Raw genomic sequence first — 27,211 nt, 5'->3', positions numbered from 1 at the left:
CAGAGCCCCTGAGCATGGGCAGGAAACTTGGTGAGGAGCCCCCGCCTGCTTCAGGCACAGACACCGAGCCGCCTTCCCCAGCCCAGGACAGCAGCAATGCTGGAGAGCCCATGGCCCTGGTAGGATGGGGTTCTGCTCTCGAAGGGCCCAAGCCCACTCATCCCATGTCAACGCGGATTGTGACAGTGACCTGGGAGCCAGAAAGGTGTCTGTTCCTCTGAGGTGGGGTGCTGGTGGCAAAGGGAAGGAGGAAGAACCCAGGGCACCCCAGGTATCCTCTCTCCTACAGAGCCAGGAAACCCAAGGAGACAGCACCCCGCCCGCTGGGGTCCTGACCTGAAGCATGGGTGGGGGGACTGCAGTGGCTCACGGAGGAGGAAGGAGGCCCGAGGGGATGAGGGGAGGCCTAAAGGCCAGAAGAAAACAGTCTGCAAGTGTGAGTTATGGGAATAAATACTTTTTAAACTTCTCTTATAAATATGCATTAGAACATCCAATAACACAAGCCAAGGGCTGTGAAATTAAGGTTAAATCAAGACTGAATTTCTTGCGCAACCAGCAGGAAAGCCAGTTACCTAAAAGAGCCTCATCCTCAAATGCTCTGAAGGTGCGGGGTGGCCTCAGTCCTGGGGCATCTTGACCAAATGCTCTGAAGGTGCAGGGCGGCCTCAGTCCCGGGGCATCTTGAACTCGTCCTTCTCCTTGCGCACGGCCCTCATGGTGGTCACCGGGTCCGTCTCACCCGCGTGCTGCTGCACCGTCTTCTCCCTGCGGAGGCCGGCACCGGGCTGCAGGCTGTGCAGAGCCATGCCCACCGCCCACCTGAGCAGCCAGGGCCACTGCAGAGGAAGGTGACTCGTGCTGTAGCCCAGCCCTGGGAGGACACAGAGGGCGGGGAGGCGGCAGCCACTCCCCCCGACAGGTTCTGAACTCCTGGGTCCAGAAGGACTCACGCCCCGGCCAAGGCGCCAGGAAAGGCTGGACCCCACTCAAGAAGAGTGGCGGGGCTCTGCGGCTGTACCTGCTACAGCTCCCCAGGGCAGCCTCAGCCACCTGGGGTCTCAGATGCACCCCACTGTGTGTGTACGAGTGGGACTGCCAGAGGGGAGGGGCCTGCGCCCACCACCTGCCCTGGGCCCTCACCTCACTCTCATGAAGGGGTTGTAGGTAAACTCCTCTGCCAGGGTGGATGGCACTGTGGGCTCCCCGATGCTATACTTCTCCTGCAAGAGAAACACGCCACTTTAATCACAGGAACTTTAAACAATAGCAGACCAGGCATGGGGGCTCACGCCTGTGATCCCAGCACTTTGGGAGGCTAAGGCAGATGGATCACTTGAGCCCTGGAGTTTGAGACCAGCCTGGACAACATGGCGAGACCCCGTGTCTACTAAAAATACAAAACACTAGCCAGGCATGGTGGCGGGCACCTGTCGTCCCAGCTTCTCGGGGGGCTGAGGTGGGAGGATCCCTTGAGCACAGGTCGAGGCTACAGTGAGCCAAGACTGTGCTACTGCCCTCCAGCCTGGGTGACGGTGACATCAAGTCTCCAAAAAGATGCTCAGAACACCTGGTAACCTTAGGACACCGCCGGACTGACAAAGGCTGAGAAGGCAAGGGGAGCAGAGGCCAGAGGGTCTGTGCGTGCGGAAGAGGGAAGAGAAGCCAATGTCCAGGATGAGCCGCACATCCACCTTCCCGCACCGTCCTGGACAGGACAGGGACAGAGCTTCCCTTTCATTCACGGGGTTTACATTTCACGTTACGGAGGTAATAACAATGCAGGAGACACAGAAAAGAAGCCACCACAGCTGCACCCTCACAGCGAGCCAGGGAGGAGGAACACGGGAACCCGCAGCAGGGGAGGTCACCCGAGCCCCCGCAGGCAGGCAGCTGGTCACCTCCACTCGCGATGGAGATGCTCTCCCTTCTGACAACACTGACCAGGCAGATGGGTGGAGGCGGGGGGAAGAGAATGCAAACCCAACCACGGGGCCAACAGCAGGAAAACACAGGGCAGCAACAGCGGTCTCCACACAGCCCTGGCCCTTCTACCACAGCCGCACGAGGAGGGCCTCAGGGCAGAGCTCTGACAGAAGCTGCTGGCGCCCACGCACAGGCTCCAGACCACCGCGGCCTCACCCCTGAGGGTCCCCAGCTGCTGTGGGCAGTGGTGTCAATGAGTGGCCCTTCAGCGGGTAGAGACACACTGAGCGGGGGCCTGGCAGATGCCGAGATGGTTTCTCACTAACCCGTTCTTCCCTTCTGGTGAAAACAATCTGAGAATGTTTTATAATATTCCTTGTGTTCCCACCAACATTCTCAATCCCAAAAAATCTTCCTCTACCTCCTATGAGGGAAGAAAAGTTAACACTTCTAAGGGTATCTTTAAAACAGAGGAAGTACAAATTGTCATAAGCTTTTAGGTTACCTATTAAAACGAGTTTTAATGTTGTAGCTATTTTTCCTACAAAGCATGAAGCATTTAAAGACAAAAATAAGGTCAGTTAGCTGAGCGCAGTGGCTCACACCTGTAATCCTAACGCTTTGGGAGGCCGAGGTGGGTGGACGACCTGAGGTCAGGAGTTCGAGACCAGCCTGGGCAACATGGTGAAACCCCATCTCTACTAAAATACAAAAAATCAGCTGGGTGTGGTGGTGGGCGCCTGTAATCCCAGCTATTCAAGAGGCTGAGGCAGGAGAATCGCTTGAACCCAGGAGGTGGAGGCTGCAGTGAGCCGAGACCACACCACTATATTCCAGCCTGAGCAGCAGAGCAAGACGCCGTCTCCCAAATAAGACAGGCCGGGTGCAGTGGCTCAGACCTGTAATCCCAGCACTTTGGGAGGCCAAGGCAGGTGGATCACCTGAGGTCAGGAGTTTGAGACCAGCCTGGCCAACATGGTGAAACCCCGTTTCTACTAAAAATACAAAACCTAGCTGGACATGGTGGCGCGTGCTTGTGATCCCAGCTACTCAGGAGGCTGAGGCAGGAGAACTGCTTGAAGCCGGGAGGCAGAGGCTGCAGTAGTGAGCCGAGATTGTGCCACTGCACTCCAGCCTGGGTGACAGAGAGAGACTCTGCCTCAAAACATAAATAAATAAATAAAAAATAAGGTGAGTCCCTGCAGCACAGCTCAGAAGAGCTCCACCTCGTGGCTTCGGGCTCCAGGGTCCAGAAGGAGTTGAAAACTCTCAACGTCCCTCCTACTGGGATTGGTAAAATGATTTACGGGTGACATCCACGCAGTAGTATATTTTACACCTATTAAAAAGAATGAGGCTGGGCGCGGTGGCTCACGCCTGTAATCCCAGCACTTTGGGAGGCCAAGGCAGGAGGATCACTTGAGCCCAGGAGTTCAAGACCAGCCTAAGCAACATGGTGAAACCCCCTCTCTACCAAAAATGCAAAAATTAACCAGGCATGATGGCACAGGCCTGTAATCCCAGCTACAGGAGCTTGAGGCAGGAGAATCGCCTGGACCCGGAAGGCAGAGGTTGCAGTGAGCCGCGATTGTGCCACTGTACTCCAGCCTGGGCAGCAGAGCAAGACACTGTCTCTCCCCAACCAATTAAAAAAAAAAAAAACACAGGCTAGGCGCGGCGGCTCATGCCTATAATCCCAGCACTTTGGGATGCTGAGGCAGGCAGATCACGTGGTCAGGAGTTTGAGACCATCCTGGCCAACATGGTGAAACCCCGTCTCTACTAAAAATACAAAAATTACCCCGGCATGGTGGCACATGCCTATAATTCCAGCTACTTGGGAGGCTGAGACATGAGAATCGCTTGAACCCGGGAGGCAGAGGTTGCAGTGAGCTGAGATCACGCCCCTGCACTGCAGCCTGGGCAATAAGAGCAAAACGCTGTCAAAAAAACAAAAAAAAAGGGTACAAATTGTCAAAATCAGGAATGAAAGCAAGAATATCATTCCAGATCCAGCAGACATTTGGTGGGTGGGAATTCATACTGATCTAAATTTTAAAACTATACTAATTCCAAAAACAAAATACAGGAGCAAATGTTTTGACCTTGGGAGAAGCAAAGATTTCTTAGATGGAACACAAAAAAGAATGACCCATAAAAGAATCTATTAGACTTCATTAAAATTAAAAATGTTTGCTCAAAAGATACCGCTAAGAAAACCAGAGGTTGGCCGGGCGCGGTGGCTCAAGCCTGTAATCCCAGCACTTTGGGAGGCCGAGACGGGCGGATCACGAGCTCAGGAGATCAAGACCATCCTGGCTAACACGGTGAAACCCCGTCTCTACTAAAAATACAAAAAACTAGCCAGGTGAGGTGGCGGGCGCCTGTAGTCCCAGCTACTCGGGAGGCTGAGGCAGGAGAATGGCGTAAACCCAGGAGGCGGAGCTTGCAGTGAGCTGAGATCCGGCCACTGCACTCCAGCCTGGGCGACAGAGCGAGACTCCGCCTCAGAAAGAAAAAAAAAAAAAAAAAAAGAAAACCAGAGGCTGCAGAATGGGAGCAGCTCGGCAGGAGGCTGCGTCTCACCAGGGACTGGGCTCCAGCACCTCCTTCCAAAAGGCTGGCTCCACTGCCTGCGTGCTGGGAGGACCCGGACCAGCAGACACGCCCACGCCGTCCTGGCAGGAAAGCAAACACAAGCACCAGGGAAGGGGAGTTTGGCAGTTTCTTTAAAAGTCAAACACACCTCCCGTCCACCCTGGCCACTCCCTTCTCCTGGGGCAGGGATGTCCGTCCCTCCAAATGCATGCTGAAATCTGATCCCCAATTAACGGAGGTGTTTGGATGGGGGTCCCCTGTGAGTGGCTGCCCTGCTCCAAGTGTGAGTTGTTGCTGTTAGTTTCCACAGGAACTGGTGGTTTAAGAGAACCTTGTACCCCCCCACTCTCTCCCTTCCTCTGGCCACACGCTTCGCACCACCAGCTCCTTTCCCCTTCTGCCATGAGCAGCAGCAGCCTGAGGCCTCGCCAGGTGCAGACGCCCAGGCCATGCTGCTTATAGCCTGCACAGCCATGAGCCACATAAACCTCCTTTTGTAAGTCACCCAGCCTCAAGTATTCCTTTATAGCAACACCACACAGACTAAGACACCAAGGAAGTTAAAATATGCATCCGCTGTGTTTGTGTTTCCAACTAGTATCAACAAATCATCACGACCGGAAGTGCTTAGCGATCACTGAATAACACATGCAAGACCTTGAACACGCTAATTCCAAAACACTGCTGAGAAAAGCTGAAGACCTTAATAAATGGAAAGCTCCCAGAAACAATGTTAAAATCTCAATTCTCTCCAAATCAGTTACCACAACAGTCCCAATCAAAAGCCAAGCTAGCTAGCTTGCTAGAAGCTCACAAGATGATTCTAAAAACGGAAATGCAAAAGGTTTAAAACAACTAAAACCATTTTGAAAAAGAACACTGGAGAATTTACACTACTGATGTCAAGACAGCATAGAGCTAGAGTCATCAAGATGCTGTGCTCGGACACCATGGCAAGTCATACAGACCAACGAAACAGAGCAGAGACCAGAGGCAGACTTGGGCATGGAGGGTCCATTCTTTTTAGAAAGGGGCCAAGGCAATCCAGGGAGGAAAGGACAGTCCTTCGACAGACAGCGCTAAACATGTCGGGATCACACTGCGAGAGGGTGAACCTCTACCCTCACCTCGCACAACACACAAACACAAACACCATCTTGAAAGGAAACATTGTAAATTGTAAATATAAAAGCTAAGACTTTAAAACTTCTAGGGAGAAACACAGGAGAAAGTCTTTGTGAGCTAGGGGTACGCAAAGGTTTCTTAGGGCACAAGAAACATAAAAGAAAAAATGAGTGGCCGGTGCGGTGGCTCACGCCTGTAATCCCAAGCACTTCGGGAGCCCAAGGTGGGCGGATCACCTGAGGTTGGGAGTTCGAGTCCAGCCTGATCAACATGGAGAAACCCTGTCTCTATTAAAAATACAAAATTGGCCGGGTGCGGTGGCTCACGCCTATAATCCCAGCACTTTGGGAGGCCGAGATGGGCGGATCACGAGGTCAGGAGATCGAGACCATCCTGGCTAACACGGTGAAACTCCGTCTCTACTAAAAAGTACAAAAAACTAGCCGGGCCAGGTGGCGGCGCCTGTAGTCCCAGCTACTTGGGAGGCTGAGGCAGGAGAATGGCGTCAACCCGGGAGGCGGAGCTTGCAGTGAGCTGAGATCCGGCCACTGCACTCCAGCCTGGGCGACAGAGCAAGACTCCGTCTCAGAAAAAAAAAAAAAAAATACAAAATTAGCTGGGCATGGTGGTGCATGCCTGTAATCCCAGCTACTCAGAAGGCTGAGCCAGGAGAATCACTTGAACCCGGGAGGTAGATGTTGTGGTGAGCTGAGATCGCACCACTGCACTCCAGCCTGGGCAACAAGAGTGAAACTCCATCTCAAGAAAGAAAAGAAAGAAATGAATAAATTGAACTTCACCAAAACTATAAACTATTTTCCAAAAGACAATGTTAAGAAAATGAAAAGGCAAGCCATGAGCTAGGAGAGAAAACCATCTTTTAAATATGTATCTTCCAGATGATATAAGGAACTCTTACAAGAGCAACCCAACAGGCCGAATCCAATATTTAAAATAGACAAAAGATTGAACATAACAAGAAGGCATCCAAAGGCCAACACACACATGAAGAGATGGTCAACCCTGTTCGTCACGGGGAAATATACATCTTAAAGGCAGTGAGACACCACCACATGCAAGTTAGAATGGCAAAAATTACAGAGACCAGCGACCCAATGCAGTGCTGGCACAGTGTGGAGCCCTGGAACTCACACGCTGGTGGTGGACTGCAGAGTGGTACAACCATTTTGGAAAACGGTTCATACATTTAACCACACAACACAGCAATTCCACTCTTAGGTAGGTACCCAAGAGCAATAAAAACATATCCACAAAAAGACTTGTACACAAATGTTCATAGCAGCTTTATTCAAACAGCAAAAAACTGGAAACAGACGAATGGATAAAACAATGATAGCATTTCCACATGATGGGCTACGCAGAGGCAAAGAGCATGGCTGACCCTCACCAACATTGGCGGGGCCGGGAATGCCACAGAGACGACAGAACAATGTGCTTCTATTCATGGGAATCTCTAGAAAGTGACCCGAAGTCAGAGCAGAGCAGCACCTGGCGGGGACGCCACATGGGAGGGGCACAGAAGCCTTTGGGGTAGTGGAAAGTTCCACATCTGGACTGTGGAGGGGATTGCACAGGTGCAAACATCATCAACATTCCTCAAACTGCAACCTGCCCACTCCAAAGAGACACACGGGCCAGGCGCGGTGGCTCACGCCTGTAATCCCAACACTTTGGGAGGCCGAGGCAGGCAGATCACCTGAAGTCAGGAGTTCAACACCAGCCTGGCCAATGTGGCAAAACCCCATCTCTACTAAAAATAGAAAAGTTGGCTGGGCGTGGTGGCGGCACCTGTAATCTCAGCTACTCGAGGCTGAGGCAGGGAGACTTTTTTTTTTTGAGACAGTGTCTCGCTCTGTCACCAGGCTGGAGTGCAGTGGCATGATCTCTGCTCACTGCCACCTCTGCCTCCTGGGTTCAAGCGATTCTCCTGCCTCAGCCTCCCAAGTAGCTGGGACCACAGGCACACGCCACCACGTCCAGCTAATTTTTTGTATTTTTAGTAGAGATGCGGTTTCACCATGTTGGCCAGGATGGTCTCGATCTCCTGACCTTGTGATCCGCCCGCCTCGGCCTCCCAAGGTGCTGGGATTACAGGCGTGAGCCACCGCGCCCGGCCAGCAGGGAGAATATCTTGAACCCAGGAGGTGATGGTTGCAGTGAGCCGAGATTACGCCACTGTACTCCAGCATGGGCAACAGAAGGAGACTCCCCCAAAAAAAAAAAAAAAAAAAAAAAAAAAAAAAAATGAATATTTATGATTCCTCTGATTTAGAGTTTCAATTTTTATGAGTAAATATTTTAAAATAACATAAACCTCTCAATTGAAAAAGATGCTCAACAAAAAAACAAGTGATTTATTTAAAACAATAAACCTGTTCAAGGCAGCGACTCTCCACTCAGCACAGGGAAGCCACGCCTGAGATGCCCGGTGTGTGTGCTTCCGACAGCGTTTCCAGGGAATTGGGGAAACACCCCTGGAGAGCCACATTCTGTGGCCTGGAGAACCAGCAGAGCCACGTGGTGCCAGCCTGACCCCACTGCTCAGAATATGGGAACAGGCCAGGTACGTGTTAGACATGCAGCGTCTGAGGCAGAGGGATCTCAACGGAACCCTGGGTTGGCCATGCACGGCGAGCTGGCCCACACTAGCCTGAGTCCCAGGCCTGCTCTCTGGGCTCGGAGGGGTGACTGTCTACCCACTCTGGCGACTCTGCCGTGCACAGTAGCCCTGAGCAGCCCACAGGAAAGCACTGCACAGTGACGGCCCCACTCACCTTGGCCCAGGCCAGCTTCTCCTGGATGGCGGCATTGCCGGGCTCCACATGGCGCGCAAACTTCAGGTTGTTGATGGTGTACTCGTGGCCACAATAGACTCTCTGAGAAAACAGGCGACAGTTGAGCTCAGAAGGCTGTTATCACCCGTGGAAGTCCTCAGGGACGGGACATGGACCCTCCCGGGGGGGTGTCCAGTGAGTGGGTGCCAGAAGGGAGAGCAGGCCCGCCCTGGGTGAGGTCCTCCAAACCCCGGCCCACAGGGAGGCGCTGCCTACTGTGTCTGGGGGCAGCCGGCCCAAGACCTCCAGCAGAGCTTTACACATCTCATCCGCAGTCCCTTCATAGAACTTCCCGCAGCCAGCCACAAACAAGGTGTCACCTGGAAACAAGGACAGCCATAAGGTGGGGACCACTCGAGGCTGGTGGCTGGGACTCAGGAGGGGGCCAGAAGCAGGATGATACTCACCAGCAAGGCCCAGGCCCCAAACCCTGGCTGCCCTCCAGCCACGGCTGCCCAGACTCAGCACCCTGCATTCTGGCTCCCACACCTCCTTCCAAGTCTCAGCTGACAGTGCCAACCACCCGACTGGCCGTGCAGACCCGAAACCCAGTCACTCCTCCCTCCCAGCCCCTAGTCCCACCAACTGTGGCTCCGAGACCCTCCCAAACCCAGCCCTCCCCGAACACCCAGCAGCCCCTCTCAGGCCCGTGCCTGGCTCCCGTCTTCCCTTGGCCCCAGCAGCCAGCGCCACCCCGTGACCAAGGTCTCACCACCCTGGCTGAGCTGACCGGAACCGCCTCTCACCCACAGCGGGGGATACGGCCCGAGTGTGGCTCTGGGCTACCAGGAGGCCTCCCAGCCGTCCAAGGCCCACACCAAGTCACCGGGTGAAACCCCGTACTGTGAGGCCAGTCGGGACCAGACGACAGTAACAAGCATGGGAGGCAGCCTCCGCCCCCAGCAGCCTCCACACCACCTTGAAGGTCGCAGCCACGAAGGGCCTGGCCTACAGTGGGGCCGTCCCCTGGCCATATGACCTCCAGAGGTGCCTCCACGGGTCTGCAACAACCCTGGGAGGCAGGCAGGGCCCCTAGACTGGCACAGGTCCCCGAGTCCACACTACGGCATCGAGAACACGGCCCCAGGGCTGAGCCACCTCTCGCCCTGCCAGAAGAAACTGACTCCTTTCCTGTGGGATCCGCCAGGACCCCAGCTGTCCAGCAGTCTCCGCCAGCACAGCCCTTGCAGAAGGCGTAACTTCCTTCCAGACCACGATCCAAACCCGTCGGAGGAGGAAACGGCCAGTCCCACCACGAGGCTCCCAGCACCCACCCCGGGTCCTCACAGCGGCGCAGGAGAAGGCCATGAAACTGCCCCCGTGAGCCTGCCTAGCAGGAGACACAGGGTCTTCACAAAGAACCACCGCCCCCTACACCCGAACACGCACCTGTGAACACAGCAGGGGGCTCCGAGCCACCGGGCTTGCTCACGAAGTAACAGATGTGTCCTGAAGTGTGGCATGGTGTCGCCAGGCACTTGACGTTGAGAGACCCCACCTTAAACAAAGCAAGCGACCGCGTGTGCTCCCAGACACCCTGGAGAGCGTCGCCCGGGGTCACGGCGGGCAGCCTGGGCCCTACGGGGCCTCCTCAGCTCCGATGGAAATGCCTGTGAAGGCTGGGCGGGCGCTCCCCGCCACGGGACTGGGGGACTCACTCCATGGGCGCGCCCCAAGTGCTGGGCCACCCTGGAACAAGAGCGCTTGCATGTAAAACACCAAGGGGCTTGTTTTCTCCTTCAAAACTGGGCCGAATCCACGCTCGGCATCTGGCTAGGAAAGACGGCTTTCCTTCCCACACATGACCTTTTGTTTTCCTCTGTCCCCATCTGCCCCATTTTTTACTTCAAAAATGTTCACACCTTCAAAAAGGCTGAAGACCCCCTCACAGCGGCCTCCCGCCTGTGTGCTGCGCTCTCGAACCAGGACCCCGCCCACGTGGCCCACGCCCCAGGGTCTCGGAGCCCTGCTTCACAGCCCCACACACAGCCGTGTTTTGCACACTCCTGTCCTTGTGCCTAGAGAAGACCGTCCATGCTACCGCAGAGGACCACTGGGAGCACTCCCAGGTCACCGGGTTAGGGAGCAGAGAGGACACAGGGAGGCCCCCACTGCTCCTGGCAGGGCCACGCTGGAGCACCTCCAGGGCTCACTCCTTACCTGCAGTGTGGACAGGTGAGTGATTTTGTGCGTCAGGGCCCCGATACGGTCGTCACCCCCGTACACCTTCAGTCCCGACTGCAGCTTGACCAGTTTCTCATTCCCGCCAGCATGGTCCCTGGAAGTCAAACGGGAGACCTGGGCTGCCTGCTGAGCTGAGGGGGCTGCCTGCTGCTTTTAAACCCTGGTCAAACGGGACGCTCATTTTGCACACACAAAGGAAGCCGAGGAAGCAAATCACAGACACCTGGATGATCCTGTGGCCTGGGTTCCGGGCGTGGGGGCCTGGGGTTATCACCTGGACGTCTTTACAAAGCACCACCTGGTTCCACCCCCACGTCCTGGTGCAGTGGGTCTGGGGAGCACCTGGGGGTGGGGTTTTTTAGTTTTGAAACCCCCAGCTGATCCTGATGTGCTGCCCAGTTTGTGACCTGACACTCTGGCAGAAGATCAAACTGTTCAGCATGGGAATCACCTGGGGTGCGTCTGGGATGAGCAGCTGGCCCGAGGCAGTCTGTCTGCAGGGGAGGCCAGCCTGGGCCAGCTCCAGGCCTTGTGATGCGCAGCAGGTGGAGGTGCCTCCTGCGCGCCCGGGTTTGCCCAGGGGAACCTGCCTGACCTGCATTTCAGATAGGGGCGGTCGCAGGGACCCTTCCTGGGCCTCACATGACATCACAGACTCCTTCATGTGCCTTCCATGAAAACTCCAGCGACCACACCAGAAACCACCCGCCTTGGCACCACTGGGCCCCAAGATAACAGGGTGGAGTGGTGGCTGCAGCCCTCTGCCCCTCCCACCCTTCAGGAGGGCACAGCACACAGGCCTCGGTCTGCCCATCACCACCCACCACCAGTGAGCAAACCCCACCCTGCTGAAGCTAGGGCCTGGCTTAGGACTTCACGTGCCGGCATGAACGTCAGAAGGGCCGGGAACTAAAAAGCACCACAGTGTTAGAAAGAGACGTCTACAGCGAGGCCAGGAGAGGCAGGGAGCTGCAACAAGCTGTGATGCGCCAGGCAGCCACACGGAGGCCACCACCAGGGTTCCCTGGAGGAGGCATGGTGGCAGCAGGGGCCTCGCACGACAGGCAGGCGAATGTGCTGAGAGACAGCAGCTCAGCCACACAGGACAAGGGCCAGGGAGGCTGCCAGCACCGCCCCTCGAGCCCAGGTCCCTGCATGGACACCTCTGATGACCCCGCAGAGGCTTGTGAGGCCCGACTCACAGAGCCTGAGATTCTCCAGGCCTGAGTCCGGCTGTGTGTGAACCGTGACACTTCCATCAAACCCTGGCCAAGCCACCAGCACGGTGCTCCCACCACCAAGAAGAGGAAAAAAGGCTTCATTTCACCCCGACACAGAGGCTGGGGAAGCCACAGTTCAGAGGCCCTAAAGCAGTGCCAGACGGGTCCTGGCTCAGGAGAAAGGTGCCAGCTGCCCTCGGGTGCTTGCTTGGCAAAAAGAAGAAAGAGCCAAATAAACACTTCTTCTAGCTTTGAAGAGCCTCAGAAATTTCCAAAAGCCGAACAAGGGCCTTGAGCAGGCATGCCAGCCCTAGAACCCAGACACAGCGCTTTATTCATCTATTTTCAAGGATTTTAAAAAACCCAACCTCTCCAGATAGGCTGCTTGTCTTTTTTTTTTTTTTTTTGAGAGGGAGTCTCGCTCTGTGGCCCAGGCTGGAGTGCAGTGGCCGGATCTCAGCTCACTGCAAGCTCCGCCTCCTGGGTTCATGCCATTCTCCTGCCTCAGCCTCCCGAGTAGCTGGGACTACAGGCGCCCGCCACCTCGCCCAGCTAGTTTTTTTTGTATTTTTTTTTAGTAGAGACAGGGTTTCACTGTGTTAGCCAGGATGGTCTTGATCTCCTGACCTCGTGATCCACCCGTCTCGGCCTCCCACAGTGCTGGGATTACAGGTTTGAGCCACCGTGCCCGGCCCCTGTCTTTTGTTTTTTTGAAATGGAGTCTCACTCTGTCACCCAGGCTGGAGTGCAATGCCACAGTCTCGTCTCAATGCAACCTCCACCTCTGGGGTTCAAGTGATTCTCCTGCTTCAGCCTCCCGAGTAGCTGAGATTACAGGCTCCTGCCACCACGCCCAGATAATTTTTGTATTTTCAGTAGAGACTGGGTTTCACCATGTTGGCCAGGCTGGTCCTGACCTCAAGTGACCCACCCACCTCAGCCTACCAAAATGCTGGGATTATAGGCATAAGCCACTATGCCCGGCTGGCTGCTTGGTTTTTGTTTTTTGTTTTTTTTAAACTCACCTGTAAAGTCATTTCCTCCCCAACATTGAGGCCAACGTGCCAGGGCTGTGCCCGCGTGGCCCAGGAGAGAGCAGGGGGGTGGGGCCTGAGGGTAAGGCTGTAGCCTTCTCCCCTCACCCTGCAGGCCTTGAGGCCTGAGTCACTGCAGCACCAGACTCGCCCCTTGGGGGCGACGGTGAGCCCCGGGTCTTTCTCAGAAGTCTGCTGGGGGCCTATCCTCACACAGCAGACAGAGCCGTGGGGGGAGACAGGTCTCGATGTCCCTAAACCCACCAGGGCGAGAAGTGAGCCGGGTCCCGCACCCCTAGGGGAGCCGTGGGCCCCCGTGGCGCCAGCACTTACCAGTGGTGGTGGGTGGTGAGCACTGTGGTCAGTTTCACCCCATGCTTTCTCGCCGCCTCCACGACCTGTAGTGACCCCAGGGCAGGACAAAGGCCCGTCACACTCCCAGGCCTGGCTCACCGGCCTACATAGTAGGGTGCCCAGCGGAACCCAGGACATGCCAGGAGGGGCCGCTGACATGGCCTGTCCTGACCCTGCCGGCTTGCTCTGCTCCAGCAGAGCCAGTGAAAGCACCTTCTCCTTCCTGCTCAGCCTGATTCTTGCAACTACCTACGACTGCCCCAAGCCCCTCTAGCTCTGAGGGCACCACCCCCAGAGGAGCCTGCAGGGGCAGAAAGCCTCCAAGAAGAGCCAAGTGCCGGGGATTTTACGGCACAGCGTTTTCTGTGTCACTGCCTCTTGCCTCCACACTTTGTGGGGCCCTGTAACAGAGTGGCTGGCGACTAATTTCCATTTAGCTTAGGCAAAATTGCAAGGACACTGCGGTTAGGAAACCCATTGGGGGTGAGAACTCCGAGCTGGATGATGAGGGCAGAGAGAGCCGGGCATAGCCATGCGCACCTTCTGGGGCTGCACCGGGTCCACGATGGCAGCCTCCTTGGTCTCATCATCGATGACCAGGTACATGTAGTTGTCGGTCAGGGCAGGCAGCACCTCCACCTTCATGGTGCCCTCGTCCACGGTCAGATTCTTCCGCAAATCTGTGTGGTGGAGGAGAACTCCCAGCAGGGCTGGACCTGCAGACACAGAGCACAACTCAGTTGGTGTCTGCGCCAGGCCCTCCACGACAGGACGCACAAAATGCAGTGCTTCCCAGCCTTTCTAGGTTCCTTTGAAAGGGAATATCCTGGCCAGGTACGGCGGTTCTTTTTTTTTTTTTTTGAGACGGAGTCTCGCTCTGTCGCCCAGGTTGGAGTGCAGTGGCGCGGTCTCGGCTCACTGCAAGCTCCGCCTCCCAGGTTCACGCCATTCTCCTGCCTCAGCCTCCTGAGTAGCTGGGACTACAGGCGCCCGCCACCACACTTGGATAATTTTTTGTATTTTTAGCAGAGAGGGGGTTTCAACGTGTTAGCCAGGATGGTCTCGATCTCCTGACCTCATGATCCGCCTGCCTCGGCCTCCCAAAGTGTTGGGATTACAGGCGTGAGCCACTGCGCCCGGCTGATACAGTGGTTCTTGCCGGGAATCCCAGCGCTTTAAGAGACTGAGGTGGGAGGACTGCTTGAGGACAGGAGTTTGAAACCAGCATGGGCAACATAGCAAGACCTTGTCTCTACAAATTTAAAAATTAGTCAGGCCTGGTGGTGCGTGCCTGTAGTCCCAGCTACCCTGGAGGTTTAGGCCCAGGAGTTTGAGGCTGCAGTGACCTATGACTGTGCCACTGCACTCCAGCCTGGGTGACAAGACAAGAACCTGTTAATAAAAAAAAAAAAAGAAAGAAAGAAAAAGAAAAAAAAAGAACCAAAAGGAGTATCTTCATATATCCCTAAGGAAAACAGGAACTGACTCATGCTCACATTCATGTAAATCAACTGTTTCAGACTTATGATCTCTATTTTCTTTTTTGAGAACTCTAAAAGGACAGGATGGCCAGCTTGTGACTGTGAGGCAAACCGCTGCTAGTTCTGGGGTATTCACACCCCGGACTCGGACAGAACATGAAGAAGGGAATGCAGACTGGGGGTGCCCCAGCCTGGCCATCTGCCCTCCAGCAAGCTGTGTTGCCACCACTGATTAAGCGAGCCTGCATTCCATGCAGTTACAGCCCTTCTCAGCCTCTAGCCAGAAAGAACCAATACTTGACAGCAGGCTGAGGCAGGAGAATCGCTTGAACCTGGGAGGTGGAAGTTGCAGTGAGCCAAGCTTGCCCCACTGTAATCCAGCCTGGGCAACAGAGTGAGACTCCGTCTCAGAAAAAACCAATACTTGCTCTTGAATGGCACGAATATGAAATGTGCACAAGAATCAGCAGTTCCTTTGAGACGGAAAGCCGGCCACAACTGCGCCAGATTCAAGTGTGGAGGATACAAAACCACCATCCAACTGACCCAAAGGACTCTGCCACAGGGGCCCAGGAGGTGGGAGGAGTGGGTGGCCAAGGGACAAAAGCGTCTACCACCCAGTCGACCAACGCAAAAGTATTTTCAGCAATGAAACTCCTACTAAATCTAAAAATACATGGGGGCCTTGACAATACCTTCAGTTCCGCTCTACAGGGGGAAGAAACCACAGAGGGTGGCAGGGGACAGTGCAATCCTGGGATAGGTGCCAGGGCAGGGGCTTCTCCCAAAAGGGATCCAGAAATGGGCAGCACCCTCCAACGGACAGACACACACATCTCCAGGGCCCATCTAAATGGGGAATCCGACCTTATTTCCACAGCCAGAGAAACTGCCCAAACTATAGTTTCACTGTACAAGGATATCCTATCACCCGTCTGACAATCAGCTGGGCATTTTCCAGATCATTCTCCTCAAGTACAATATACTGAGATTTCTATATGAGCAGCTTCCTGCGATATTCCCCTTCCCCTTAGCCTCAGGACCACCCCAGCCCAAGGAGCACACCAAGCAGCGTGGGTGCTGGGGGCGGCAGGTGGGGTACAGAAGGGCTGCGACAGGATTCCCTGAGTGCCAGGGCATCCTCCTGGAAAGGAGCTCCATTGATACTAGCAGAACATTACAAACAAAAATATTGCCCATGTGCAGTGGCCATGCCTGTCATCCTAGCACTTTGGGGGGCTGAGGCAGGTGAATCACTTGAGGTCAGGAGTTAGAGACCAGCCTGGCCAACATGGTGAAACCCCATCTCTACTCAAATACAAAAATTAGCCGGGCGTGTTGGCGAGTTCCTGTAGTCCCAGCTACTCAGGAGGCTGAAGCAGGAGACTTGCTTGAGTGTGGGAGGCAGAGGTTGTAGTGAGCCAAGATTGGCCACTGCACTGCCTCACAGCTGGTGCTCAGCCTCCCATGGGGACCATCACAGCCTCCTAAAGAAGCTGACAACCCATGGAGGTGCCTTTATTTCTGAGGAAAGACGCAGCTGGTGCCAGCACCAGCAGAAACCTTATTCCCTTTCCCTATCACTCAGCCCAACACTGCCTGGAAAATGTTCCCGGCTCGCTGTTTTGTAACTGTAATACTTTGTACAAACAGGCCAAGGACCTGCAGCTTGGGGCCTGGGCCAAGTCCAGAAATGTTTGGTTTGGCCCACAAAAAAAAAAAATTTTTTTTTTTTTTTTTTTTTTTTTTGAGATATGGTCTCACTCTGTCGCCTAGGCTACAGTGCAGTGGTGCGATCACGGGTCACTGCAGCCTCGACCTCCTGGACTCAGCCTCCTGATCCTCCCACCTCAGCCACCAAAGTGACTGAGACGACAGTTGTGTCTCACCACGCCCGGCTGATTTTGTTTAGTTTTTATAGAGATGAGGTCTCATGTTGACAGGCTGGTCTGAACTCCTGGACTCAAGGGATCCTCCCGCCTCGGCTTCCCAAACTGCTGGGATGACAGGCGTGCGTCACAGCACTTCTTTCTTAAATCAGGAAGTTTCACAGCATCTTGCTTCCCTTGAACTGGGGGGCACTAAATACCGGGGCTGGGGGCTCCCTTAGAATGAGGCAGGCACGCCCTGCCGATGCACACAGTCCCGCTGGAACTCTCTGCCTGGGCCCTTATGAATGTCCCTAATGTCCCCAAAACTGTAATTCTGAGGACCTCTGAATCCATGTCCGTTCCTTAGCAATGGAGACATTTTACCCCCTGCAGAGCCTTGACAGCTTTTGGCGAGATCTGGAAACCGCCAGGGACGCCTCCCTGCCTGCGCCTCCGCCCGCCCAGTGCCCTGCGCTGCGCACCAGCCCGGGGCGCTGGCCTGGCCGGCCTCGCGACCACCTCGGGCGAATGACACGCCGGGTCCCCAGACAGGGAGGCTCCGGCGCCGGGCGGACAGCTCCACCACCGCAGGCGGCGCCGCGAGAGCGCGGTCCTTGTAGCCGGGCAGCAGGTGCGGGGTGGGCCAGGCGTCCCGGGGCCCTGCCCGCTGCGCCTCGGAGCCGCGCCCCAGGCTCTCCTCGGCGCCGGCCCGGGCAGGACGCGATGCCCTGGAGGCGTCAGAGGCACGGCCGGCCCAGCCTGACCGTGGAGGCCGCGGCGGACGCAGGCCTGGCCCTGCTTACCTAGCGCTTTCCGCACCCGCGGCCCCGCGCCCGCTCCGCGCCCGCCTCAGCGCCTGCGCCGCCTCCACTCGAGCCGGGCAGCGCGGCCTCAGGCACCTGCGCAACAGAAACCGCGTCAGCGGCCGCCAACCGACGGCCCGGCGCCGCCCGCTGCCCGCCCCGCCAGGCCCGCATCCCCTGGCCCGCACCGCCCCGTCGCACCCACCCAGGCCTCGGCAGGCGCAGGCGGCTCCCAACGCGGCGAGGCTGCGACGGCCGAGCAGCCCGCGGCCCAGCACCATGACCGGAGCCGGGCTGGACGGCCGGGCGGCTCCGGGCTGCAAAACACCGGCGTCGACGCGTCTCAGCCAATCAGCGCCCGCCTCGCGCTGCCCTCAGCCAATCAGTATCCGCCTCGCACCGTCCGCCAGCCAATCAACGCGCTCGCGCTCAACTAGTTTCCTCCACGAGCCCCGACTGCCACGGGCCGGGAGACTGGCCTGGGAGCGGGGGCGGCGGCCCGAGAGATGCGCCAGGAGAGTTGTGCCGCGAGCCTCCTCCTCTTTTTTGGCACCGCGAAGCGGCTCCCTGGAGGCCGAGCGCCACGCCGCCCGGGCACCCGGCAGATCGCGAGGTGGAACGAGCCGTCGCTGCGGGGACAGCGTTCCGAGGCAGTTGGTCCTCTCCGGGGTGCCGTAGGCATCAGCTGACCGGCCCAGCGCACGTGACTACAGGGGCACTTGATGGGGATCATGGCAGCCTCCCGGCCACTGTCCCGCTTCTGGGAGTGGGGAAAGAACATCGTCTGCGTGGGGAGGAACTACGCGGACCACGTCAGGGAGATGCGCAGCGCGGTGTTGAGCGAGCCCGTGCTGTTCCTGAAGCCGTCCACGGCCTACGCGCCCGAGGGCTCGCCCATCCTCATGCCCGCGTACACTCGGAACCTGCACCACGAGCTGGAGCTGGGCGTGGTGATGGGCAAACGCTGCCGCGCGGTCCCCGAGGCCGCGGCCATGGACTACGTGGGCGGTTATGCCCTGTGCCTAGATATGACTGCCCGGGACGTGCAGGACGAGTGCAAGAAGAAGGGGCTGCCCTGGACTCTGGCCAAGAGCTTCACGGCGTCCTGCCCGGTCAGCGCGTTTGTGCCCAAGGAGAAGATCCCTGACCCTCACAAGCTGAAGCTCTGGCTCAAGGTCAACGGCGAACTCAGACAGGAGGGTGAGACAGCCTCCATGATTTTTTCCATCCCCTACATCATCAGCTATGTTTCTAAGATCATAACCTTGGAAGAAGGAGATATTATCTTGACTGGGACGCCAAAGGGAGTTGGACCGGTTAAAGAAAACGATGAGATCGAGGCTGGCATACACGGGCTGGTCAGTATGAGATTTAAGGTGGAAAAGCCAGAATATTGAGTTATTTCTTTACAAGTTTCGGGAGAGAAGGGAAAAAGACAAGAGCAAGCAACGGCTATTAAATGTCACAATCCTTTAATAAGAAACCATTTATTGGCTGGGCGTGGTGGCTCACGCCTGTAATCCCAGCACTTTGGGAGGCTGAGGCGGGCGGATCTCGAGGTCAGGAGATCAAGACCATCCTGGCTGACAAGATGAAACCCCGTCTCTACTAAAAATACAAAAAATTAGCTGGGTGTGGTGGCGGGCGCCTGTAGTCCCAGCTACTCGGGAGGCTGAGGCAGGAGAATGGCGTGAACCCGGGAGGCGGAGTTTGCAGTGAGCCGAGATCACACCACTGCACTCCAGCCTGGACAACAGAGCGAGACTCCGTCTCAAAAAAAAAAAACCATTTATTTTAAAAACGATTAGATTGCTATGCCTCAACTCATATAAGATGGACTCTTCAAGAAAACGTGAAGTAGAACGGATAGGCCAGAAATGAAAACAGCCAAAGTAAAGTATTTCTTCAGAAAGCATTTTATCAAACCAAATGTTGAGTTTCCTTTTGTAAACCTGGATTGGAGAAGACTTTTCAGTGGGTTATCTCTAGTAGTTCAAGACTTAAAAGCTGCAGAGAAAACTGAAAATTATGTTCCAGATAACTTTCCATTGTTTACTAAATTTTCTTGGACTTGGTCATCGTCAGGAAGCATTTGTAAAAACAATAATTTCCAAATTACTGGCCCATCCCAGACTGGCTGAATCCATTTGATAGGATTAATCTCCAGTGAAGCTGTGTTTACAGAGCGTTCCAAGTGATTCTTATCAGGAAATGTGAAAAACACTCCTGCATGTGATCAGTTAATTTAAAATTTTTCTTAATAAGCAAACAATTAATGAAGATTTCACCTGTTTACTTAGGGTATCTACCCAGACCCATCGATTCTGAGTTCGAGGGATGATTTTGAAATTATTGCTTTCCAAATAAAGGTGCTCCCTTGTATGTGGTTTTACTAATTTATTTCTCCCCAGTAGTGACTAGGAGGGATATTTCCTCCTTGTGGGGCTTTAGACCTTAGTCTTTGACCTTTAGCCTTCTGAGCACTGTGCTCTATTAACAGAGTTAATCAGCAACTGTATCTCCCAACCGGAGATAAGGAGGCTTTGTAGAAGTTGAATAGCCTGGGACTGCTGCTTTTGCTCTTGCCTGCACCTTTCTGCGAAAAAAAAGTCTAGGCAAGATGCACAGCATAGCTATCAATGCCTGGAGGAGTCCTCTGGGCTTCGGCAGGGGTTCCTGTTAGTGTACACATCATCTGCTGGCCCCTTGAAGAAAGCCTAGGACATCTAATTTAGTAATAATGGTCACCATTTATTGAACACAATACTGTTACGCAGCATGTCAAGCAGTTTATTCTGTATTTCCATGTGTTATGTAACCCTCAACCAAGCCATAAGGTTAGTATTATCACTACCATCCCCATTACTCAAATGAAGACCGATCTAGAGGCTAGGAAGGCTGGCTAAAGTCACTCAGCTTAGTGGCAGAGCCAAGATGTAACCCACTCTCCCAAGACCAGAACCTGAAGTTTTGACCACAATGTGGGCTGCATCCTGTAAGCAGGTACATAAGAAGAATCAGACATTTAGGTATGCTACAACCCATGCTTATAGTATAATTTAGTATGAGGAATTGCCATAATTTGATTTCTTTATTAAATATGCTATCTTAACTACTTTTAGTATTATTTTTTTCATTGCTTGGCAATGCATGTAATTAGAGAAGAGTCAGAAAACAGAGATTAGCAATTAGAACAAAACACCAAAAATTTCATCTATCCAGGGACAGCCGAAGTTAAGCATTTAGTCCAAGTTCTTCCAAATCTGTGGATATAATTGTCATGTTTTAAATAGAGTTTGCTCATACCATACAATTTCCTTCTTTTTTCGCTTTTCTTTTTTTTTTTTTTTTTTTTTTTGAGATGGCGTTTAACTCGTTGCCCAGGCTGGAGTGCAGTGGCGTGATCTTGGCTCACTGCAACCTCTGCCTCCCGGGTTCAAGTGATTCTCCTGCCTCAGCCTCTCGAGTAGCTGGGATTACAGGCATGTGCCCCCACACCCGGCTAATTTTGTATTTTTAGTAGAGACAGGGTTTCACCATGTTGATCAGGCTGGTCTCGAACTCCTGACCTCAAGTGATCCACCCATCTTGGCCTCCCAAAGTGCTGGGATTACAGGCGTGAGACACCGCGCCCAGCTATACCATAAAATTTTTTAACTTGCTTATTTCACTGTATATTGTGACCATCTTTTTCCTTGTTAGCTGACACATTCCTGCAGTACAATTTTCATGGATTGCATAAGATTCTGAAGTCAAGCCTCCATTTTTGGACCTTGAGATTGTCTCTAATGATTTGCTAGTATCAGCACATGTGCTGTTGGCTAGGTTCCCATAAGTGGAAGAGCTGGATCAAAGGGTGTGCTTATGCTGAAAGTGTATTATTTGTCTAGCTACCAGGTACAAGGTTCAGCTGAGATACATCTACCAAGTTGACAGACTATTAAAGTCAAAGGCATAAAGTAGAAGCATTGCTCACATGCAACCCTAGTAGGTGGCACAAGCCAGCACTGAGTACGGTACCCCCAGGGTCAGTGTTCACCACAGTGGTAGAACAAGCTTTGTCACAAACATCGACATCAGCATTGCAAGTGTAGGCACACGAAGTCCTTAGATGCAAGAATCAAAAACAAAGACACCAAGTCCGACAATTCCTGATAAAGCTAAAATCATAGTAATCCTAGCATTCAGAAGATAACGTTTTTCCACATTTTGAATACATTTAAACCTATGAAAAAGTTGAAAAACTAATACAATGAACTCCATATGCCCTTTAATAGATTCAACAATTACCAGCACTCACTGTTTGTCCTCTGGTCCTGTGTCTCGCCTTTCCTCCCACCCCCCCATATATGTGTATATATACATACACGCACCTCTCTATATATGTGTGTATATATATGCGCGCACACACACACACACACACACACACCCTTATTTTGAAAATGCATCGGGATGGTGACTGCAGAAAGACTCTGCCCTTTCAGCATACATCTCCTAAGAATCAGGATATTCTCCTACATGGAAATGTGAGACCATTATCACACTTCACAATATATTAGTCTGTACAGAATATATGGCTTGACATCTGTTCTTCTGTTGTGTTTTTAAAACATGTTCATTGGACTTTTATAAAAAATGAGTATTACACATCCGCTTAATATATTATGAACATAGGCCGGGCGCGGTGGCTCAAGCCTGTAATCCCAGCACTTTGGGAGGCCGAGATGGGCGGATCACGAGGTCAGGAGATCGAGACCATCCTGGCTAACACGGTGAAACCCCATCTCTACTAAGAAATACAAAAAATAGCCGGGCGAGGTGGCGGGCGCCTGTAGTCCCAGCTACTCGGGAGGCTGAGGCCGGAGAATGGCGTGAACCCAGGAGGCGGAGCTTGCAGTGAGCTGAGATCCGGCCACTGCACTCCAGCCTGGGCTACAGAGCGAGACTCCGTCTCAAAAAAAAAAAATATATATATATATATATATATATTATGAACATATTTCCAGGTCAGTGAATGTAAGTACAGGTACCCCTTTTTAATGACTGTATCTTAGATCACGTACCCCAGAAGCACAGCCTAAGATGGAGATTCTTGCTCCCATGATTTGCTGAAGGAGTGCTCTCAGAAGTGTAATGAAGCAGAAAGGACAGGGAGTAAACTCCAAGGAAGAAAGTGGTCTGCGCTGGATACCAGCTTCAGAAAGCTGGTGAACCCAAGGGGAAGTTCTGAAGCAAGGAGTCTGTTGGCACCAGTATCTGCTCTCCCCACCCCTTCCATAGCTTCCTCAGGTAATTTTCTGATCCTCATAGAAGCTAAGGGACCTCAGCAAGTGAAGAGACTCTGGGTGGGACATCCCCGACAGGTTGCACACATTTCAGATGCTCTGCTAATTAGAAACAACGATGCAGGGAGCATCCTCCATTTACTTTTTTGCCTTTTTTTTTTTTGAGATGGAGTCTCACTCTGTCACCTAGGCTGGAGTGCAGTGGCACAATCTCAGCTCACTGCAAGCTCCGCCTCCTGGGTTCACGCCATTCTCCTGCCTCAGCCTCCCAAGTAGCTGGGACTACAGGCGCCCGCCACCACGTCCGGCTAATTTTTTGTATTTTTAGTAGAGACGGGGTTTCACCGTGTTAGCCAGGATGGTCTTGATATTCCTGACCTCGTGATCTGCCCGCCTCGGCCTCCCAAAGTGCTGCAATTACAGGCATGAACCACTGCACCCAGCCTCAGTTTTTTTTTTTTTTTAACAAGACTATTGTTGGGTGCATCTTTGGTATAAATGTTGGTATAGTATCTTTGTTTTCAAGATAGTTTTATATTGCCTTTCAAATATGCTAAAACCTTCATATAATTATTTTCCTCTTTTTCTTAAAAATGTAAGTGTCGACTGGGCACGGTGGCTCACACCCGTAATCCCAGCACTTTGGGAGGCTGAGGCAGGTGGATCACTTGAGCCCAGGAATTCAAGATCAGCCTGGGCAAAATGGCAAGATCCCTGTCTCTACAAAATGTTTTAAAATTAACCAAGTAAGGTGGCATCTCCTGAGCTCCTGGACACGGGGCTCAGTGGAGGGGGCACCATACCCACTCTTGCTGAACCAACAGTGGGAGCCAAGCCAGCACCAGCCATGGCACCCTCACTTCTCTCCTCTCCTTCCTTCCCTATCCACCCTCCTCATTCACCTTGCTTCACAACCCCCCCCCACCCCCGCCATTTCTCCCAAGGGAGGATGGAAGGATGGAAGGCCTGTTCTGCACAACTAGGTCAAGTCGTTCGTTACCTTATCACCACAATTTGGACACTTAGGGGTGAACCTGCATCCCTCCTCTGTGGCCGCACCTGGTAACAGCCAGATAAAACATGACTGGCAAGATAGTTTATCTCCCAACACCAGCCCTAGGAAACAGTTTCATATACTCACTTTTTCCTTTTTTCCAATCCTGTCGTGGAGGACGTGTAGCCTTCTGAAGTACCAGGTCAAACCTCCCAGGATGTGGGTCAACAATGACCTTAGCGGTGGGTCTTCACAGGCTGGAGTCTGTGCCCTGAAGCAAGTGACTCTCAATGGTGTGAAGTTGAGCAGTTTTCTTTGTGGCTGCTGCAAAGCAAACAGATAAAATGGCAGCTGTCGTCCTCATGTCCTGAGTAGGTCCCCCTTAGAGTTCTGAGACCCAGGCACGCTCATGAAACTTTTGAAGTTGGTCTCCTCCCTGTTGATTCAGACTCAGTCATGTCAGCCCTGAGCCAGCAAGTCTCCACAAGCACTGGGCACTCTAGTGTGTCACCAGAGAAGACCAGGGGCTAGAAAAGCTCCAGGTGCTCAAAGCAGTCGCACAGGATTGCCCACGACTTCGGCTATTCCCACCCGGTGCAGAGAGCCCCTCGCCCTCATCCTGTCGGATGACGAGTCACCACCCAGCTCTCAGAAGGTAGTCTTTAGAGGTCCGACTTTTTTTTTTTAGATGGAGTCTCGCTCTGTCGCCCAGGCTGGAGTGCAGTGGCTCGATCTCAGCTCACTACAACCTCCACATCCCAGGTTCAAGAGATTCTCCTGCCTCAGCCTCCCGAGTAGCTGGGACTACAGGCACATGCCACCACACCCAGCTAATTTTTTGTATTTTTAGTAGAGATGAGGTTTCACTGTGTTAGCCAGGATGGTCTCGATCTCCTGACCGCCTCGGTGTCCCAAAGTGCTGGGATTACAGGCGTGAGCCACCGTGCCCGGGGCTTGAGGTCCTACTCTTTTTCCAGGGAACCAAGACAAAGAATAAACTGGCTTAAGAAAATAAATCATTCAAATCTGTAGAAGATTAAATCCGTTTATTAATTCATGTAAACATTTTCCAACTTGGGAGGAGACAAGGCAAAGACAGTAGGAGGCCTTCTGAGAAGGGAGGTCAGATGAGAGAGGCCTTCAGACTCACCCCAGACCAGCTCCACCATAACAATTTCTAGAAACATATTTATCACATGTAAACAAAATGCAGTTTTCCCCATAATTTTCAAATTAAGATTCCATTTGAAAGGGAGTTAAAAGCTCATACACTTTTCCAGAGTTTAAAATGCTAGGCCATTTTAAACACGTGTTTGTCCAGATAAGTTTCTGCTTGCCTCAGTGGGATCCGCAAGCTTGCACGAGAGCACACTAATTTTCAATCCACTCCTTGCTCTGTGTGATACAACAAACTGCAAGGAGAAACAGAAAAAGAGACAGAAGGTTAGTTTTTTAAATCGCCTTGTATATCAAGTTGAAAAATCAATGATCACAAATAGTGAACCGCAATGAAAGTTTTGTTTACAGATATTAATATAAACTTCCGTTAAAGCTGTAAGATGATGGAAAGGGTCCCAGTCTCAGAGTACAGTTAATTTACAGGCCCAGCTTCTGACTGATTTTATAAAAATTTATGTCACTTTTCATGCTATTTCTCTCAGGTAGGAAAGTTGGGATTAAAAGTCTAGTGTGGCCGGGCGCAGTGGCTCACACCTGTAATCCCAGCACTTTGGGAGACCGAGGCGGGCGGATCACCTGAGGGCAGGAGTTCGAGACCAGACTGGCTAACATGGTGAAACTCCCATTTCCACTAAAAATACAAAAAATTAGCCGGGCATGGTAGCGCACACCTGTTATCCCAGCTACTCAGGAGGCTAAGGCAGGAGAATCGCTTGAACCCAGGAGGCAGGGGATGCAGTGAGCAGAGATTGCGCCATTGCACTCCAGCTTGGGCAACTAGAGCGAAACTCTGTCCCCCTGCCCCCCCAAAAAATGTCTAATGCAGGGCTGGGTGAGGTGGCTCATACCTGTAATCCTAGCACTTTGGGAGGCCAAGGCAGGTAGATCACTTGAGGCCAAAAGTTCAAGACCAGCCTGGCCAACAAAGTGAAACCCTGTCTCTACTAAAAATATAAAAATTAGCCAGGCATGGTGGTGCACACCTGTGGTCCCAGCTACTCGGTGGCTGAGGTGGGAGGATCACTTGAGCCTGGGAAGGTTGAGACTGCAGTAAGCTGTGATCGCACCATGCGCTCCAGCCTGGGTGACAGAGCAAGCAGAGAGAGACTCTGTCTCAAAACAAACAAAAAAAAAGTATAACGTAGGAAAAAGGGCTTACTGTGTGTTCAAACTACCAACTGTGATAGACTTTAAGCTGTAGCAGGGACTCAATCTGTGAGACTACAGGAATATGATGACATAATTTAATAATAGTCTTATTTTAATAGTCTTGTTTTTTACAATTTATACAGCACTTTAACCAACGTTTTATTTAATATAGAGTGGAAGGACATATAAACCACTTTAATTTCAAGACTGAGAGAAAAAAAAGTACCAACGTCAGGAAAACTGTAGAAGGCTTTAAATGGGCAATAACAATAAGTGGGTATCCTTTCGATGGAATGTCATAGTAGTCTGGCATTGGCTAGAACACGTTCAGAGCTATCTGATTCTACAGGAGCTACACCTCCCATTGCACGGACTGAGCTGTTTTAGAACTAGGTTGTAGAAAGCTGACAGTGATTCGAATGACCCTGCTCATGGAATCCCCATGAAGTCTGAGTGAAGATGCACTGCTTCTGCCCTGTAGAGGAGCCCAGTGGTTCATCTACAAGCAAACCCATCCAGCATTTTGCATTGCCTGCCTATGTATCTATTCTTCCAATTACTTCTTTTTTTTTTTTTAATTTTTGAGACAGAGTTTTACTCTGTCACCCAGGCTGGAGTGCAGTGGTGAGATCTCAGCTCACTGCAACCTCCGCCGCCCGGGTTCAAGTGATTCTCCTGCCTCAGCCTCCTGACTAGCTGGAATTACAGGCACCTGCCACCACGCCCGGCTAATTTTTACAGTTTTAGTAGAGACAGTGTTTCACCATCTTGGACAGGCTGGTCATGAACCAATTCCTTTTGAATCCTTCTTTTCCCTATATCTTACTGGTTCCCTCATTAATTAATGAGTTAATTTTTTGGCCGGGCGCGGTGGCTCAAGCCTGTAATCCCAGCACTTTGGGAGGCCGAGACGGGTGGATCACGAGGTCAGGAGATCGAGACCATCCTGGCTAACACGGTGAAACCCCGTCTCTACTAAAAAAAATACAAAAAAATTAGCCGGGCGAGGTGGCGGGTGCCTGTAGTCCCAGCTACTTGGGAGGCTGAGGCAGGAGAATGGCGGGAACCCGGGAGGCGGAGCTTGCAGTGAGCCGAGATCGCGCCACTGCACTCCAGCCCGGGCGACAGAGCGAGACTCCGTCTCAAAAAAAAA

At 52.9% G+C, this 27,211-nt stretch overlaps 3 protein-coding genes across 8 annotated transcripts in view; 1 reads left to right on the top strand and 2 right to left on the bottom strand.

The window, feature by feature from the left end:
- Positions 1-441: 441 nt before the first annotated feature.
- On the bottom strand, positions 442-17,887 carry HAGH (hydroxyacylglutathione hydrolase). 3 transcript variants are annotated; one of them, XM_025369435.1, is made up of 10 exons: positions 17,657-17,887; positions 13,837-14,012; positions 13,276-13,340; positions 10,665-10,782; positions 9,894-10,002; positions 8,721-8,824; positions 8,445-8,546; positions 1,144-1,223; positions 649-768; positions 442-599 (listed from the first exon to the last, which is right to left on the bottom strand). In XM_025369435.1, exons 1-9 carry the CDS (start codon positions 17,730-17,732, stop codon positions 669-671), a joined length of 930 nt encoding a protein of 309 aa, XP_025225220.1. In that variant the 5' UTR covers positions 17,733-17,887; the 3' UTR covers positions 442-599; positions 649-668. The 3 variants fall into 3 exon arrangements, with proteins under 3 accessions (XP_025225220.1, XP_025225221.1, XP_025225218.1); XM_025369436.1 differs by adding an exon at positions 17,452-17,547 and having other exon boundaries at positions 442-768; positions 17,657-17,780; XM_025369433.1 differs by having other exon boundaries at positions 442-768.
- Positions 17,888-17,921: 34 nt separating this feature from the next.
- The window catches only part of FAHD1 (fumarylacetoacetate hydrolase domain containing 1), a 14,473-nt gene continuing 5,183 nt past the window's right edge, over positions 17,922-27,211 (top strand). For both annotated transcript variants that reach the window (XR_003117001.1, XM_025369437.1), the window contains exon 1: positions 17,922-18,809. Coding sequence is in view for 1 of the 2 variants with exons in the window: in XM_025369437.1 (XP_025225222.1) it covers positions 18,174-18,809 (636 nt within the window). In the remaining variant the exon portion in view is untranslated. The remainder of the gene's footprint in view (positions 18,810-27,211) is intronic.
- Positions 24,760-27,211, bottom strand: part of MEIOB (meiosis specific with OB domains) — a 44,280-nt gene continuing 41,828 nt past the window's right edge. For all 3 annotated transcript variants that reach the window (XM_025369423.1, XM_025369424.1, XM_025369425.1), the window contains one exon: positions 24,760-25,142. In XM_025369423.1, coding sequence (XP_025225208.1) covers positions 25,032-25,142 — 111 coding nt within the window. In that variant the 3' untranslated portion in view covers positions 24,760-25,031. The remainder of the gene's footprint in view (positions 25,143-27,211) is intronic.

The sequence above is a fragment of the Theropithecus gelada genome, chromosome 20 (genome assembly GCF_003255815.1).
Source record: "Theropithecus gelada isolate Dixy chromosome 20, Tgel_1.0, whole genome shotgun sequence".
In the NCBI taxonomy this organism is placed as follows: Eukaryota; Metazoa; Chordata; class Mammalia; order Primates; family Cercopithecidae; genus Theropithecus; species Theropithecus gelada.
The sequence above is the reverse complement of the archived record's forward strand: the minus strand, read 5'-3'. Positions and strand labels throughout refer to the sequence as shown.